Raw genomic sequence first — 12796 nt, 5'->3', positions numbered from 1 at the left:
CGCTGCTGGCAAGAACACGGACCTGCAAGGGAGCGGCGCTCGCCTTGTATGGCGGCCACATCGTGACTCTTGAGGCGTCGGACTGCAACAGTGCCCGGTGAACAATTTGGTGTTTGTTTATGTAACTCTCTAGTGTTTCATCTGTGTTGTAAAGCCTCTATGTTATTGAATACCTCTGTAGTTGCATGCTTAGCGTTTGTTATTCTGTGAACCTCTCGTCTGCGCAATTTTAGTGTTTGTGCATTCCTCTGTATCGTCTCTTGCTGTGTATAAAGTTTGTTTCGTTTGTTACTTCTGACTCCGAACCTTACTCTGGCTTGAACCGGCGACCGCTGGCCACCAAACGGCCACCTCCTTCTGTCACTACAAGGTAGTGGAATTCCTGCTGAGCTTGCCACGCAGGTGGAGGGCATCTCCTTTGCTACCGGAACAGCTCCCCCCCCCCCCCCCCTCACTCTAAGGGTGTCTGGGAGTGTGCGCACCGTTAAGGGTGCATCGTTAATAATCCCTAGTAATTATTAACGGGTGACACCGGTGTAACTCTTGGTGGCGTGCGCGACAAAACCTGAAAAGATAAAATTTTGCACAATATCACCCACGCAGCTGGTGTGGTAAAAATCACCCAATGTCCTTCTCCGTTCGACACTTATAAACCAATTCCGATGAAATCTGGCTGTACTGTTTTAAAGGAAATGCCTTTCGTCCTAACGCAAATAACGAGCGTCGGCTAGACATTTACGTAGAAAATTGCTGTTTTGTTTTTTGAATACTAAAATGATTCAGCCCACAAATATCGCTTAAGATCAAAACCAAACGGAAAAGCTCGATGAGATTAATTGTTTTGAAATATATTTATTTTGTTCACTTTTCAGCCTGAAAGATACAATTTAAGCTTTGGGAACTGCAGTGGTAAGTCAGACCAGCTATTTCAGAAGAGCACACGCCTGTAAAATTTAAGATCCCCAATTTTCAGTGCAAAAGATGGCTTCTGCACTATTGTTGGCCAACATCAGAAAACAGGCGAAGCAAGTAAGCAGTAAAATCTTCAAATAAATTTACAAAACGCATATTTCTATATAGAGAGGAACTTTGTTGCCGTCACTGATGTAATGCGATCCATCAAAAAAAAAAAGCCATACTTATTTATTGAGCCGAACAAAGTCCTAATTCTCAGCACTGAGTCTCAACAAGAACTAAACATTTCCTAGCAAATTGGAAAATTGCGGGGCAGAGGGCACGTAAGTACATATGCATCCCTGGCCAGCACTGAACCTTTGTTATTATCACACGTTCCGCGTGGTATCCGCAGCCCCTCCTGGGATGTAGTAGCGAGCATCGTTCTGGATACAAGGGGCAGCAAGCACTGGAGGTCAGGTGGTTTTACGCGTCAGTGAGAGACGCGATTCAATAGTCATCGCTGTCCGGACACCGTGAGTGCAGAATTTTGAAATCATGCGAGCAGTACAGAAAGCTAGTTCACTAAAAGCGCTAAGGTCAATCGTGTATGTGAATATTCCGAGCACGAATGCTGCAAATAAAACTATTTGCTTAACGACCCTCAGACGTGAAGCATTAAAGTGTTTGACCTGCGACTTAAGGGGCATTGTTCAGCAGTTTTCTGGTCTTGTGACAGTGCTGCATTATGAAGCAACAGCAAAAGTTTGTCATACCACCTCCTTTTAACATTTTTGGCAGAGTTTTCCTTACTACCTGGTGCACTGGAGCAACACTGCCATGTTTGGCTGAGTTAGCGCAAATAACGGGCCACTGCATCAGGCATTTCATGAAGATTGCACAAAGACCAGCTGCTTTAAGGCGCGTTTCGATGTAAGAAAGCAGCCAGAGTCCCTCCAGGTAGTTCAGTTCATGGTAGAAGCTCAAATCTCACTCTAAGCTGGTCTGCGTAAACGTAGCCGTGCAGCCAGAGATCGCAAAAATTGAGAGACGACGGGGTATTGTATATAACAGGCTGGGTAGATATTATTGAAGGCCTTTTTAGGCAATCATTTGAACGGCAGGGTTTGTATACAATCTGGCGTTCCTTATCTGATTGCGGGTGTATAAACGTGAGCTTCATTTGGTGCTCGCATGGCCACAGAACAACGTCGTCTATGTCACCCTTGTGTAGTTGGACGCAGAAATGGAGTGTCACAGAACCGTTGGATGTCTTAATAAGTATTCCAGGTGCCATGCAATAGCCGCGCAGGTAAACAGGCAGGCTGATGTACCTACTGCAACCTTGCTTCTCCGCTTCTGCTAGGAGTGATGTCACACCTTTTACAAAAAACTCGCAACGTTTTACTTGAAGCTTATAATGCGAACCTATGGCGTTAATGCTGCCTAATGTCTTCTCATAACTTTCTTTCGCTTCAGCTTTCATCGACTCAACGGCAGCTGCAAGCCTTGAAATCTCGTCACCATTCTGTTCCCTCGCATTGACTATCTCACCCTTCAGTGTTTCTTGTAATGCGCCTATCCTGCTCGAGAGAGTGTTGATCGCCGACTGCTTCGTCTCTTCGTGAGATGCAATTATTTGTGTTGCTTGAAACATTTGCTGCCCGATTGTTTCTGTGAAGGCGTTTTGGCCGTGTGAAATTTCGTTCAGTCGATCCCCTAGTGAGTTGAAGTCACTCAACAGCCGCTGTAGAAGTGCCTTCATTTCACCCGCTTGCTTTTCTAACATTAGCTTTGAAATAGTAAAACCAAGTGGTTCTTCACTGCGCATAGTTTGGGCTCTGCAGTCCGCTGCAGGAGTTGTTCTCAGGTTTTCGCAGTCCGACCTCAGATGTGCACACACGTCACTGCAAAGAACCGAGGCCGAACACTTGGGGCAGGGAGCAGAGTGGTGTCCACAGTCACGCTGAAAATGTCGGAAGATTGCCGAGGCTGCCACTACAGCTGTACAACCGCTTTCTTCGTTCCAGCACTTTACCTGCAAATAATTTATTTAATAACTACATTAGTGTGGTAAAACAGCTGAACAGTAAACAATTACCTAATATGAAACTAACGCAGAGAACGCCCAATTTACGGGCTTTCTGCTCTTGAACTTCTTGCCATAAGGGACCGACTGGTTACAGCTAATAAGACTACACTGAGCTTGTTTCGACAGAAATAGTAATGACCGCATAAATTGGCGTCAACTGCAAATGCAGTAAATTTTGTGCTAGCAAAGCAAGGAATGCGCACCCATTGGCGTATCAGGAAAACTATTAGCGCAGGAATAATTTCCACGCTACAAATACACTACGTTATTCTTTGCGCAGTAGGCTGGCAAACCTCATTTACCAAAACAAACAACTGATAAAGCCCCATTTCTTTCTATTCGTCACTCTAGTACACTTATGTTCATCTAAAGGCAAGTGAAAGAAACTGCCGATTTGAGTACAGTGCAGTAACAGACTCTAGCTTTACGTTACTTGTGCAACTATAAAGCGGTATCTCTGTTCACTGCTTGTCGTGATGCCACAAAGCCAACTGCAAAAAAAGAAAAGAAAAAGTTATTACATGGAAAGTATGTTTCTGCGTAGCACCGAAGAGTAGGTTTTGGATTAAAGTACAGCACTAAGAAAAGGGAACAATACCGCGGTCATTTCTACGAAACTTTTCACTCGGGACGGTTTCGTCCTACTTGCCAAAAGCAAACATTGTTTGCTTCATTTCAATTCAATTCAAACTAATTCAATGTCGCATTATCTTGCCCTAATCAGGCGATTTTGTTTTGTAGGCGCGCTGTCATTCACAACTGAGTTTGACACAGAGCTTACGGTATTATGTGTAGCCTCTTTTACGTTGTTGAAATTGCTGGCTACCCTTGACAACTAAGCCTCACGGCTAATATTTACCTTTTATTTATTTATAATAAATGCAGTGTAAAAACTACTGAACAGTTGTTTGGGCCCATAGCTGGAGGACTTGTGTTGGGTCTCATAGAGGTTATAATACAATCACAGGTAGACGGAACAGCAACGATTAATAAATGCCTGTTGATAACAGGAAGAAACCTGCAACAGTTCGCCTAGGTTTTTTGCAGGTCTGATATGAATGCTTTAAGAGCCGGCATTAAATTGTCTTTAATCCTGAAATAATTAGTAATTCCACTTCAGATCTGTGCACCAATATTCAATTAGTTTTCGCCCACAGGTATTATGGAATGGTGGGAGGTTAAAGTTTCCAAGCGTTCTACTGAGAAATCGGAAGAGGTCTAATGGACGTTTGTCGTTAGATATTGGAATACTATGCACTAGTGTTGCAGGGTTTAGTAGATATCCAGAGTTCAGAGGCAGCAATCTCAGCGATTTGAATAAAGGCTTTGTTGAGTCAGTACACTTCGAAAACGTACCAATCCTAAGTGCTCGTTTTCGCATGCGGACAATTGGATGTGAACACGTCCTTAGTGCTGCCCACAAAAACTATACAATAAACAAGCTGGCTCTGAACAAAATTAAGTAAATATTACGCAGGATCGGGAGACCAAACCGCTCAAGAGGCTTTTGCGATAGGTAATATGTGCAAGCAAGTCTAAGTTTCAAAGGTAACACAATGTAATGGTACTTGTTGCAGCCTCACGTTGTCTATACGTATGTAAAATTGGTCGGTCATAATTTTTTTCGGCTATAATGGATAGTGTATAATTTGTTTTTATAATGTTTAAGGTAGGATAGTTTACCATGGACCATACTGATAATCTTGCAAGTTCCTCCTGTATTTTAGTTTGTAACCCATCTATTGCATCACCGATAAAGGCAAATGTAGTATTGTCCGCATACATTAGGAGCTCGGAATGAAATAAGATTTTAGAAGAGTCGTTTACATGCAAGAGAAAACAATCGGGCCCAGGACCGACCCCTGGGGCGTAAAAATATGTGCCTGCTTATTAGCAGACATATAACTGTACTAATTTAGTAAAACGAGGTCTTGGGCAAGTTGATTATTTGCTACCACTTAACTGCAGCGCGAAGATAAGACGAGCGCGAAGGACGGAAAACACACAGGACGCGGAAAATCGTGGTCCATGTCGTGTGTGTTTTACTTCCTTTGTGCTCGTCTTCTATGCGCGCTGCGGTTATCTGGAAGAATGTACTACATTCCCTCTTAAACCATATCTCTGTAGACATCGGGGAAAATTGGGCGATTAACTGCGCCGAAAACGTTACACACATCAAGGTACACAATAATGGCAACCCTGTTATTATGAAGGGATGTGTTAACAAGTTGAGTAAGAATGAGAGCCGCAGTTAATATAGATCTTCTGGGTCGAAAGCCGTGCTGGTGAGAAGATATATTGTTCACCTAGAGGGAGCTTTTAATGGGATCACCTATAATTTTCTCTAAAATAATATTTACACCTAGTACTGATATGGGGCGATAGCTGTACAAGTCTGACTATCTCCGTCCTTGTAGGTCGGAATTACTTTTGCAATTTTATCTTCATCACGATAAAAAGCTGATGATTAAACACGTGCTTTAAATGTTAGCCTAATATTTCTATACTATATTTTATCAACTTCACAGTTAAAAGATCAGGACCAGTTGCTTTACTTACTTCCGTTGTGAGCTTAACTGAAAAGATTTCAGTAATCTATGCTCTCCATTAAAAAAAGAAATTCTGTTCGAGACCGGGTCTAGGAACTTTAAACTATACCGGAGACTATGGAAGCTGCGTAGCGAGATCGGGACCAATTTTGATGAAATAATAATTGAATTAATTAACGTTTACCTTATCCACCACTTCGGGAAATACCGGCTCGCTAGGGCGAGGCTCGATAGCGTCATGCACGAAGTCCCAGACTTTATTGTGTTACTCTGAGCATGCGCAACATGTGAAAAGAAGTATTCTCTTCTTCTCTGTCTGAACAGTTCCACTTACACGTTCAGCATTCGCTTGAACTCTTTATTGGTAATATTCATTATTTGTGTTATGAAGCCATTAATGATCCAATTTGTCTTTTTTGTTAAGGACTTTAAATTTTACTTGTCATTCAGGGAGAAACTGGCTCCTCATATTTTTTCTTCCCTGTTTTTACTGAACTTCCCTTCACTGTGGAAGTAAACTATAATTAAATAGAGTAAATAGTAATAGTATATAGTAAATAATTAATAAATAGACAGCATAAATTTAAGTTTTGACTAGTATGTCGCGCAACAAATTGTAATATATCGACGTGTGCGATGGTGAAGAAAGGCTTGGCTTTATCGCGCTTCTGATTATTGCACACTAATAACATTGGTATATGGTCTACTATACGGCCACTGAATACACTGGCTCACAAACCGGTTTCAGTATTCGTATATCACACACAATTAATGACCTAGTTCGGCCTGTAACTTAAGTAGGCTCTGTTATACAGTTGTGAAGACTGAATGACGGCCGAAGCAGACTAATTTATGATTTCTATCATTTGATAAATCGATTTTGAAATCTGCAATGACTACAATTTCGCCGTGATTTTCTTAGGGTACTTTAGCGAGGATTTATTCGAGCTGCGCTAAAAAGGATTCATTGAGCTCGAGTGGCTGATAGGCTGCCGCACCGCTCTGAATGGCCGATGAGCCAATTATTCATTTGTCATTTGGCTTCACTGCAGTGTATTAATGTTCTTAGGAAAATGGGTGCATCAGATTCGCAACAACCGGAAATGAGTGCTGAGCGGGAATTTAATGGTGACCACGGCTCGCGAAAAAAGCGTGCACGCACACGCACGCACGCGCATGCACACGCGCGCGCGAACGAAATGTGGAGGTAAGTCAACCAAAATTTTAGAACTAATAAAAGGGCAGTCCAACATAACATATTGTGTTCTGAATTATATTATTGCAGTGTTTTATTTTTATATTCTTTCTTTTTACTTTTTGAATGTGTTTTCAAGGAAGTTCTCAGAGTGATATTTTTTGTGCCCTGCAATAAGAAAAAAGAAATGTAGATTTGCATTTATTAAAGACCGGCTAATAACCTGCATTTTAGCGCAAGTTATGACTGAACTTCATTTCTAAAACATTTTGTCCCATTCTGTTCACTGTGGCTTGTTTTATCCCTAAAGAATTAACACCAAAAAAGAGAAAGCTACTCATGCGCAATGCGTGGTTTTAAAAAGAAGAGGTACTGTAAGAGGAAGTATTTTATATTAATCAATTTTTGTTACTTATTCTTATTTTTGTATTCATGCTTTTCTCACATTTCGTAACTATTTAGAAGGTCAAATTGAAAAATGCTTTATGTTGGCGATATAGCGGGTACGTAAATATTAACCAATTTATAAAAAAAAAGTTATTTAAATCCTACAGTTTGGTATTCCATTTAGCGAAGTTTTCCTTTTTAAAGAATCTTCAGAATCACCTGTTCTTCATGAGTCCGTACTCAAGATGCACTAGCATGTCTGAACTGGGCCTTTTTCCGACCTCTGGCGACAGCTTCAGATGATCAGATAAAGTCATTAAGAAAGAAATGCAACCCTCTGAGCGCCTTCCAGTCTCATTTTTCTGGAGTCGCACTGATGTTATCACGTTATGTTATCTTACCAGTTGGGCATCGATTCATGGGTTTGTGGGTAGCCTGGAGGTTACAACTCACCTGATCACACCTTTCACATTCTTTCGCTAGGTTATCGTTCCACCAAGGGCCTTATTTGCGCAAGTAAGCTGTAGATAGAATATTTCTAGCGAGCTTTTACTCTGTGCTTTACCGTAACATACAATGATGTTGCAGTGGGATGATGTGCACTGAATGTGTTTCGATCAGCACAACTTTCAATTTGTTACACTTTATCCGCAATTGATCGGCTCAGCTGAGCCGGCTTTTGTTTCGCGCAGAAATGCTGCAGGAAAATGCTCCTCCCCTTGCCACGTCGCCAAGGAGTCTGTGCGAGCCATTTACTTCAGGGGATGACTCTGAAAGGTAACTTTGCGCAGTCAGGTCCAATCAGGTCTGCCCCAACGTGTTCTGCTGTGGCTGAGAAGCGGTGAATACTTGCTGCTTCTTCACCTCCAGAGCAAATCTAAGGGATTCGACCTATACGTTTGTTCCTCTTTGGATTCATGTCCTATAGCTCATAATGATGTTGTTACTCTACTTACCGTGTAAATCTTTCAATTCAAAGGATTTAGTTCAGTGCGTCTGCCACCAAAATATCCCACAAAGTCCTTGACGCTGCAGAGTAGAAGGAAGTTTTAATTGTGTAAGTACACTCGTCCGGTAGCCTGCAAACCGAGCGAGCCACGCTTTTTCCACGATCTCATCTAGGCAGGTCAGGGGTTCCCCTTAATGTACGGATAATAGCAGGTTTGCAGTGTCCTATGTGCACCTGCATGTGTAAACGCTTTCTGGTAGTCTACATGCAATATAGAACACGGAAACGCAGGGGACGTACTCTTCGGCTCTGAACGTATGAAGATCGTATACTCCCCCTCCACTATTTTCGCCCTAGTTCGCTTGCCATTGAAATCAGTAACTCACGGTGCAGGCGTGGCGTGTAGTTGTTAAGCGCCGACATCCTACGATCGGCCCACGCATAAAGTGCTTATTAGCTTCATCAAGCCATGTCCTCCGAAGGTAGTGATCAAAGAAGCATAAACCGTCATCTGAAGCTGGCTGGTTATCTTGGCCTGTTATGGCATAAGATCAACATAACCTGCATTTCACCAAACAATTTTGGTGATTCAACTGGTATTCTGTGCGTACATTCAGCGCGAGCGATTTGTTTATCGAGGAAGCCTTTTTTTCTATCTTGTGGGCATCGCGTAGAATTTCATTTGTTGTGTTGTCAGGTTTAGAATAACTTTGCCTCACGAAAGAGACAGCGAAAAGTTGCTGATTTACCCGATGAGCAAAAAGAAAAAAAGAATAACCCGAACAAAGCGAGCATGTAGCAGACGATTTACGTTATCGCGAGCGAGGGCAGCGGTCGAGTATTTGGTTGAAAACGCTATTACCACCGATATAGGAGGCTCCCTTACTCCCCCCATAGGTACGCTGACCCGAATAGGGGACTAGAACTCCGAAAGTAGAACCGCGCAACAATACACTGATTCCTGACGGTCGCAGCCACGAGGCGGATGGTTTCTTCTTGGGTCTCAAGGTTTTCGCTTTGTAGGAGCGACTCTCAAGCTTCCTTGTCTTGAATATTGGCTATTTTCTCAGGCAAAAAAGGGCATTGCCAAGTTATGTGGCCTAGTGTACCTCGCTCCGCAGTGCTTACAGTTTTTCTCTTCTCTGTCCTCTGTATTTAAATGGTGCAGCCGTACTGGTTGGGGTAATTCACGGCCTATAGTCTGCGACGACTTTTGGTTTCTTTATCTTATAGGTTTCTAGGAAGAAGGCAGCAGAGCAGGTAACAACACAAAACATAAGCACACACAAACGCAAGGACAACGCTGCACTGACAACATTGACCAGAACCCGCACATCTTCTCCCTTCACTTCACGTCTGCAGCCACCTTCTTCCTTGTCTTTAACGTCCTGCCGGGTTGCGCCGAAATTGTAATTCCTTCTTCAACAATACCACTGAAGGCATACTGACACATTGGTCTCCCGAGTCACTGATTGCATATGCTTCATAAATTTCTCTCACTAACTTATTCTTCATCCTTTCCACAACCTTAACATTGTGAAGGTCAGCTGGACATTTTTGGTCTGTACAAACAACGCACTCTTTGCACTTTGCAATGCACCGCGACATTAGGGTGCGTGGAGAATGTTCTTGTGCTGATGTTGTAGTATTCAGAGCCCTCGTAGTAAGTGCTTAACCTCTTCCCGGGTTTTGGGTTGTCAACCCGCATGACGTTCATCCCGTAGTAGGTATCGCGTGCAAGCGCGTGAACGGTTTCGTTTCCAGACACCGATTTGTGGCCTAGGATCCATTTTTGTTTTGATCCTCCATGGGATCCCTCTGCATTCGAGAATTTTCTTCGCCTCGGCTGACACTCTTTGTTTTGTCAATTTCCAGATGGTTGCCTTGCTTTCGCTTATTATCACATTACCTTTCGTGCCAACGCAACGGAGCACAATTTCTACCTCTTTGGCGATGATTCCATTTCTAGTTTTTATCGATGCCACGATTAGAGGGGCTCCAGCCCCGTCCACCACAGCTGCGACTACAACTCCCGATTTTTCGGTGGCTGCGTCAGTGCCCGCCAGGGAGTTCGGGTTCAGCTTGCTCATCTCCTTTTAGATGGTTTTGGCTGACTTCTCGTCTCTCTTTGTTGTGACTGGGGCTCATGTTTCTGGGTATGAACGGAATGTACAGCTTGGTTCTGTAGGTTTGGCTCAGGTTGGACTTAGGGTTCGTCCCTCTGTTGTGCTGGATAGCAGCGAACAGAAATGGCACACATGAGCCTCCGGCGGCACGCCATCGTACAAGGTCACTCGTGTGTTTGGCTCTTCCTACATAGCCGCCTGCAAGCTGGTACTCAATGGTGCCACTCGCAGGAGAATGCGCCACGTCTACCAGCTGCAAATTCAAGAATGAAACCAGCTTCCCGAACACATTGTAACCGAACGTGACCCTACTAGATTTAAAGAACGCTTGACAGGTCATTTCGCATCATAACCGATTGTTTCCTCTTCCTTTTTATTATCAGTGCCTCCTTCATTGGAATAGTTGTATTTGAGCATTTTGACTTTTTGTACCTATGTTTAGACCATGAACGATTGTTATCTTTATGTGTTACCTCCCCCCTCCCCCTTATGTAATACCCCACCCGGGGCCTTTAAGGGTATAATAAGTGATGATGATTTTGGCATTCGCCTTTTGCTTAGTATTTCCCCAGAGTTTGCTTGTACGGAAAACCTAAAAACCCTAATTTACCTAAGTAAAATAATCTTAATATTATGCGTTATCCTTTAAAACCTTCAAAAGAAGAGGAAGTGCTGGCGTGAGAATACTCTGGGCGTGCGCTGCTTTTCTTCGAGTAATGATAGAAAGATGAACGATAGAGAAGACACGCCCTCGACTTGTCCATAACGGGCGTTCGAAGCGTCTTCCCGCCAGTGTGTGGACAGATCGTAAGTTATGATAGTGCGATTTTCGATGTTACAGTGATAAAGCGGGGAGTTCTGTTGTAGTGCTCAGTATGCTATGCTTGAAAAGAGGAAGCAGCACGCGCATAGTGTGCTTGTGTGGCTTTATTTCCGCATTTTATTGCCTGCGCTTTCTATGCTATCTGAAGTCGGACTATCAATGTAGAAACTCGGATAAAATTCGGACGAGAGGGGAACTCTGAGCATCCTGCATAGCGCGCATGGTCCCGAAAGAATTGGGTATTCACTTGCAGCCATAACAATGATAATTGGTAGCGATGATCCGCCCATGGATCGATAAGCAAGCCTCTCAGAATTGCTGCGCTTCGGGAATGTTCTTAACCGCATCCGAGTAGCAGTAAATACATCCCCCCTACACTGAGTTTCCGCACATCGTTCATTTCGTGCACGAAGTTAGGCCTCAAGTTTAAGGACTATTTTTTCTTTGCGACAAGAGGAAGCGCTGATGATATTTGCATTAACGATTCATGCAACTGTTCTCCCTATGCAGCATTGTCTAAGTAAACGGAGATGACTCCAACGACTGCGCACGGAGGTCAATTCCCACTAACGTTTCAGAAAGAAGTCGTAGCACCCGCCAATTAGTTCGATGAATCCACCTCGTTTTAGCCACGACGCCATTTCTGAACTGCCAACACGAGAGCGCGCGCCCTTGCAACCCGTACTGTCTAACCCCCTTCTCACTTACCTGCCTTTTCAGCACCTCTTCGGCTGGCCACTCCCTCCATTCGATATCTTCTTCTGTACATAGCAGGCCATCCAGAGGACAGACTCGCTCCCCTTCCTGAGCGCACTGATCGTAGCAAGCCTCGCATAGGACGTGCCCGCAGGGAGACAGCACTGTTCTTTTCCGCACAAGTCCGCACGTGTTGCATATTCTAAGCCGTGGAATCGGCTTCAGAAAATGTAGCGGCCTCCAGTCGAGCTCAGCGGCGAAACCAACAAGTGTGTACGCCACGCAAGCAGAGGCCATCTTTCCTTCCTTCGTTGCAGCGCTGAGCCCAGGAAAGACAAGCACTGCGGTTCCGGGAAAGGACGTATCTTATCTGCGCCTCTGGTGAAAGCGGACAACAAGCCCCACCGTCATACTCATAGTTGCGAGACGAAGGCGTGGAAGCGCTCAGGTCTGATAATTTGAAACCGAAACTGAAACAATACATGCTGTGCCGGTTCACAGCCGGTATGCTGTGAACGAAATGCTCTGTCCCTACAACAGCGATACTTTCTTTTCTGAGCCTAGTTGTTTAATCTCATTTTGCTGCCGTCAATGCTGCAATGAATCTGGTAACCCCGACGAGCAGTCTCCCATTTCCTTGCGTGTCGAAACGTCATCGCCGCCGAGCTATTACGTAGCTCAAATGAACAATTGGCTATTTATTGCAAAATGCTATTTTGACGACTTATTGGGAGAAAGACAACATTCTTTTGTCTGCTTGCACCATCTGATTTTCATTATTTCAGCTTGTTTGGGAATATTCATTCTGTTTCGGGAGCATACTTTATATCGACGAGGGCAGATAACACTGCAGGAAAGTGGTCTAATATCTTTTTAAATTCTAATCGGAATATCGAAAAAGCACGGAGCTAGCATAGCCATCAAAGTCCTGTGTAGGCAAACAAACATACATGCCGGGATTCAGAACGCTTTTGAAATCGCATCAGCATACACTGGACCTGGATCTGGAACAATAATGTCCGCTTGTCGCACTTCGATGCGAAGTGAGCTCGCTAAACTACTACAGCACCGAATTAAATAAAACT

At 43.7% G+C, this 12796-nt stretch overlaps 1 protein-coding gene across 2 annotated transcripts; it reads right to left on the bottom strand.

Annotated features, from left to right (window-relative positions):
• Positions 1-483: 483 nt before the first annotated feature.
• Positions 484-12087, bottom strand: LOC146173169 (uncharacterized). Of its 2 annotated transcripts, none has more exons than XM_084584021.1 (2): positions 11728-11860; positions 484-2932 (listed from the first exon to the last, which is right to left on the bottom strand). In XM_084584021.1, exons 1-2 carry the CDS (start codon positions 11848-11850, stop codon positions 1865-1867), a joined length of 1191 nt encoding a protein of 396 aa, XP_084440147.1. In that variant the 5' UTR covers positions 11851-11860; the 3' UTR covers positions 484-1864. The 2 variants fall into 2 exon arrangements, with proteins under 2 accessions (XP_084440147.1, XP_084440146.1); XM_084584020.1 differs by having other exon boundaries at positions 500-2932; positions 11724-12087.
• Between the last annotated feature and the right edge of the window lie 709 nt (positions 12088-12796).

Source organism: Amblyomma maculatum, chromosome 11 (genome assembly GCF_055883805.1).
Source record: "Amblyomma maculatum isolate TAMU_Amacu chromosome 11, ASM5588380v1, whole genome shotgun sequence".
Lineage (NCBI taxonomy): Eukaryota > Metazoa > Arthropoda > Arachnida > Ixodida > Ixodidae > Amblyomma > Amblyomma maculatum.
The sequence above is the reverse complement of the archived record's forward strand: the minus strand, read 5'-3'. Positions and strand labels throughout refer to the sequence as shown.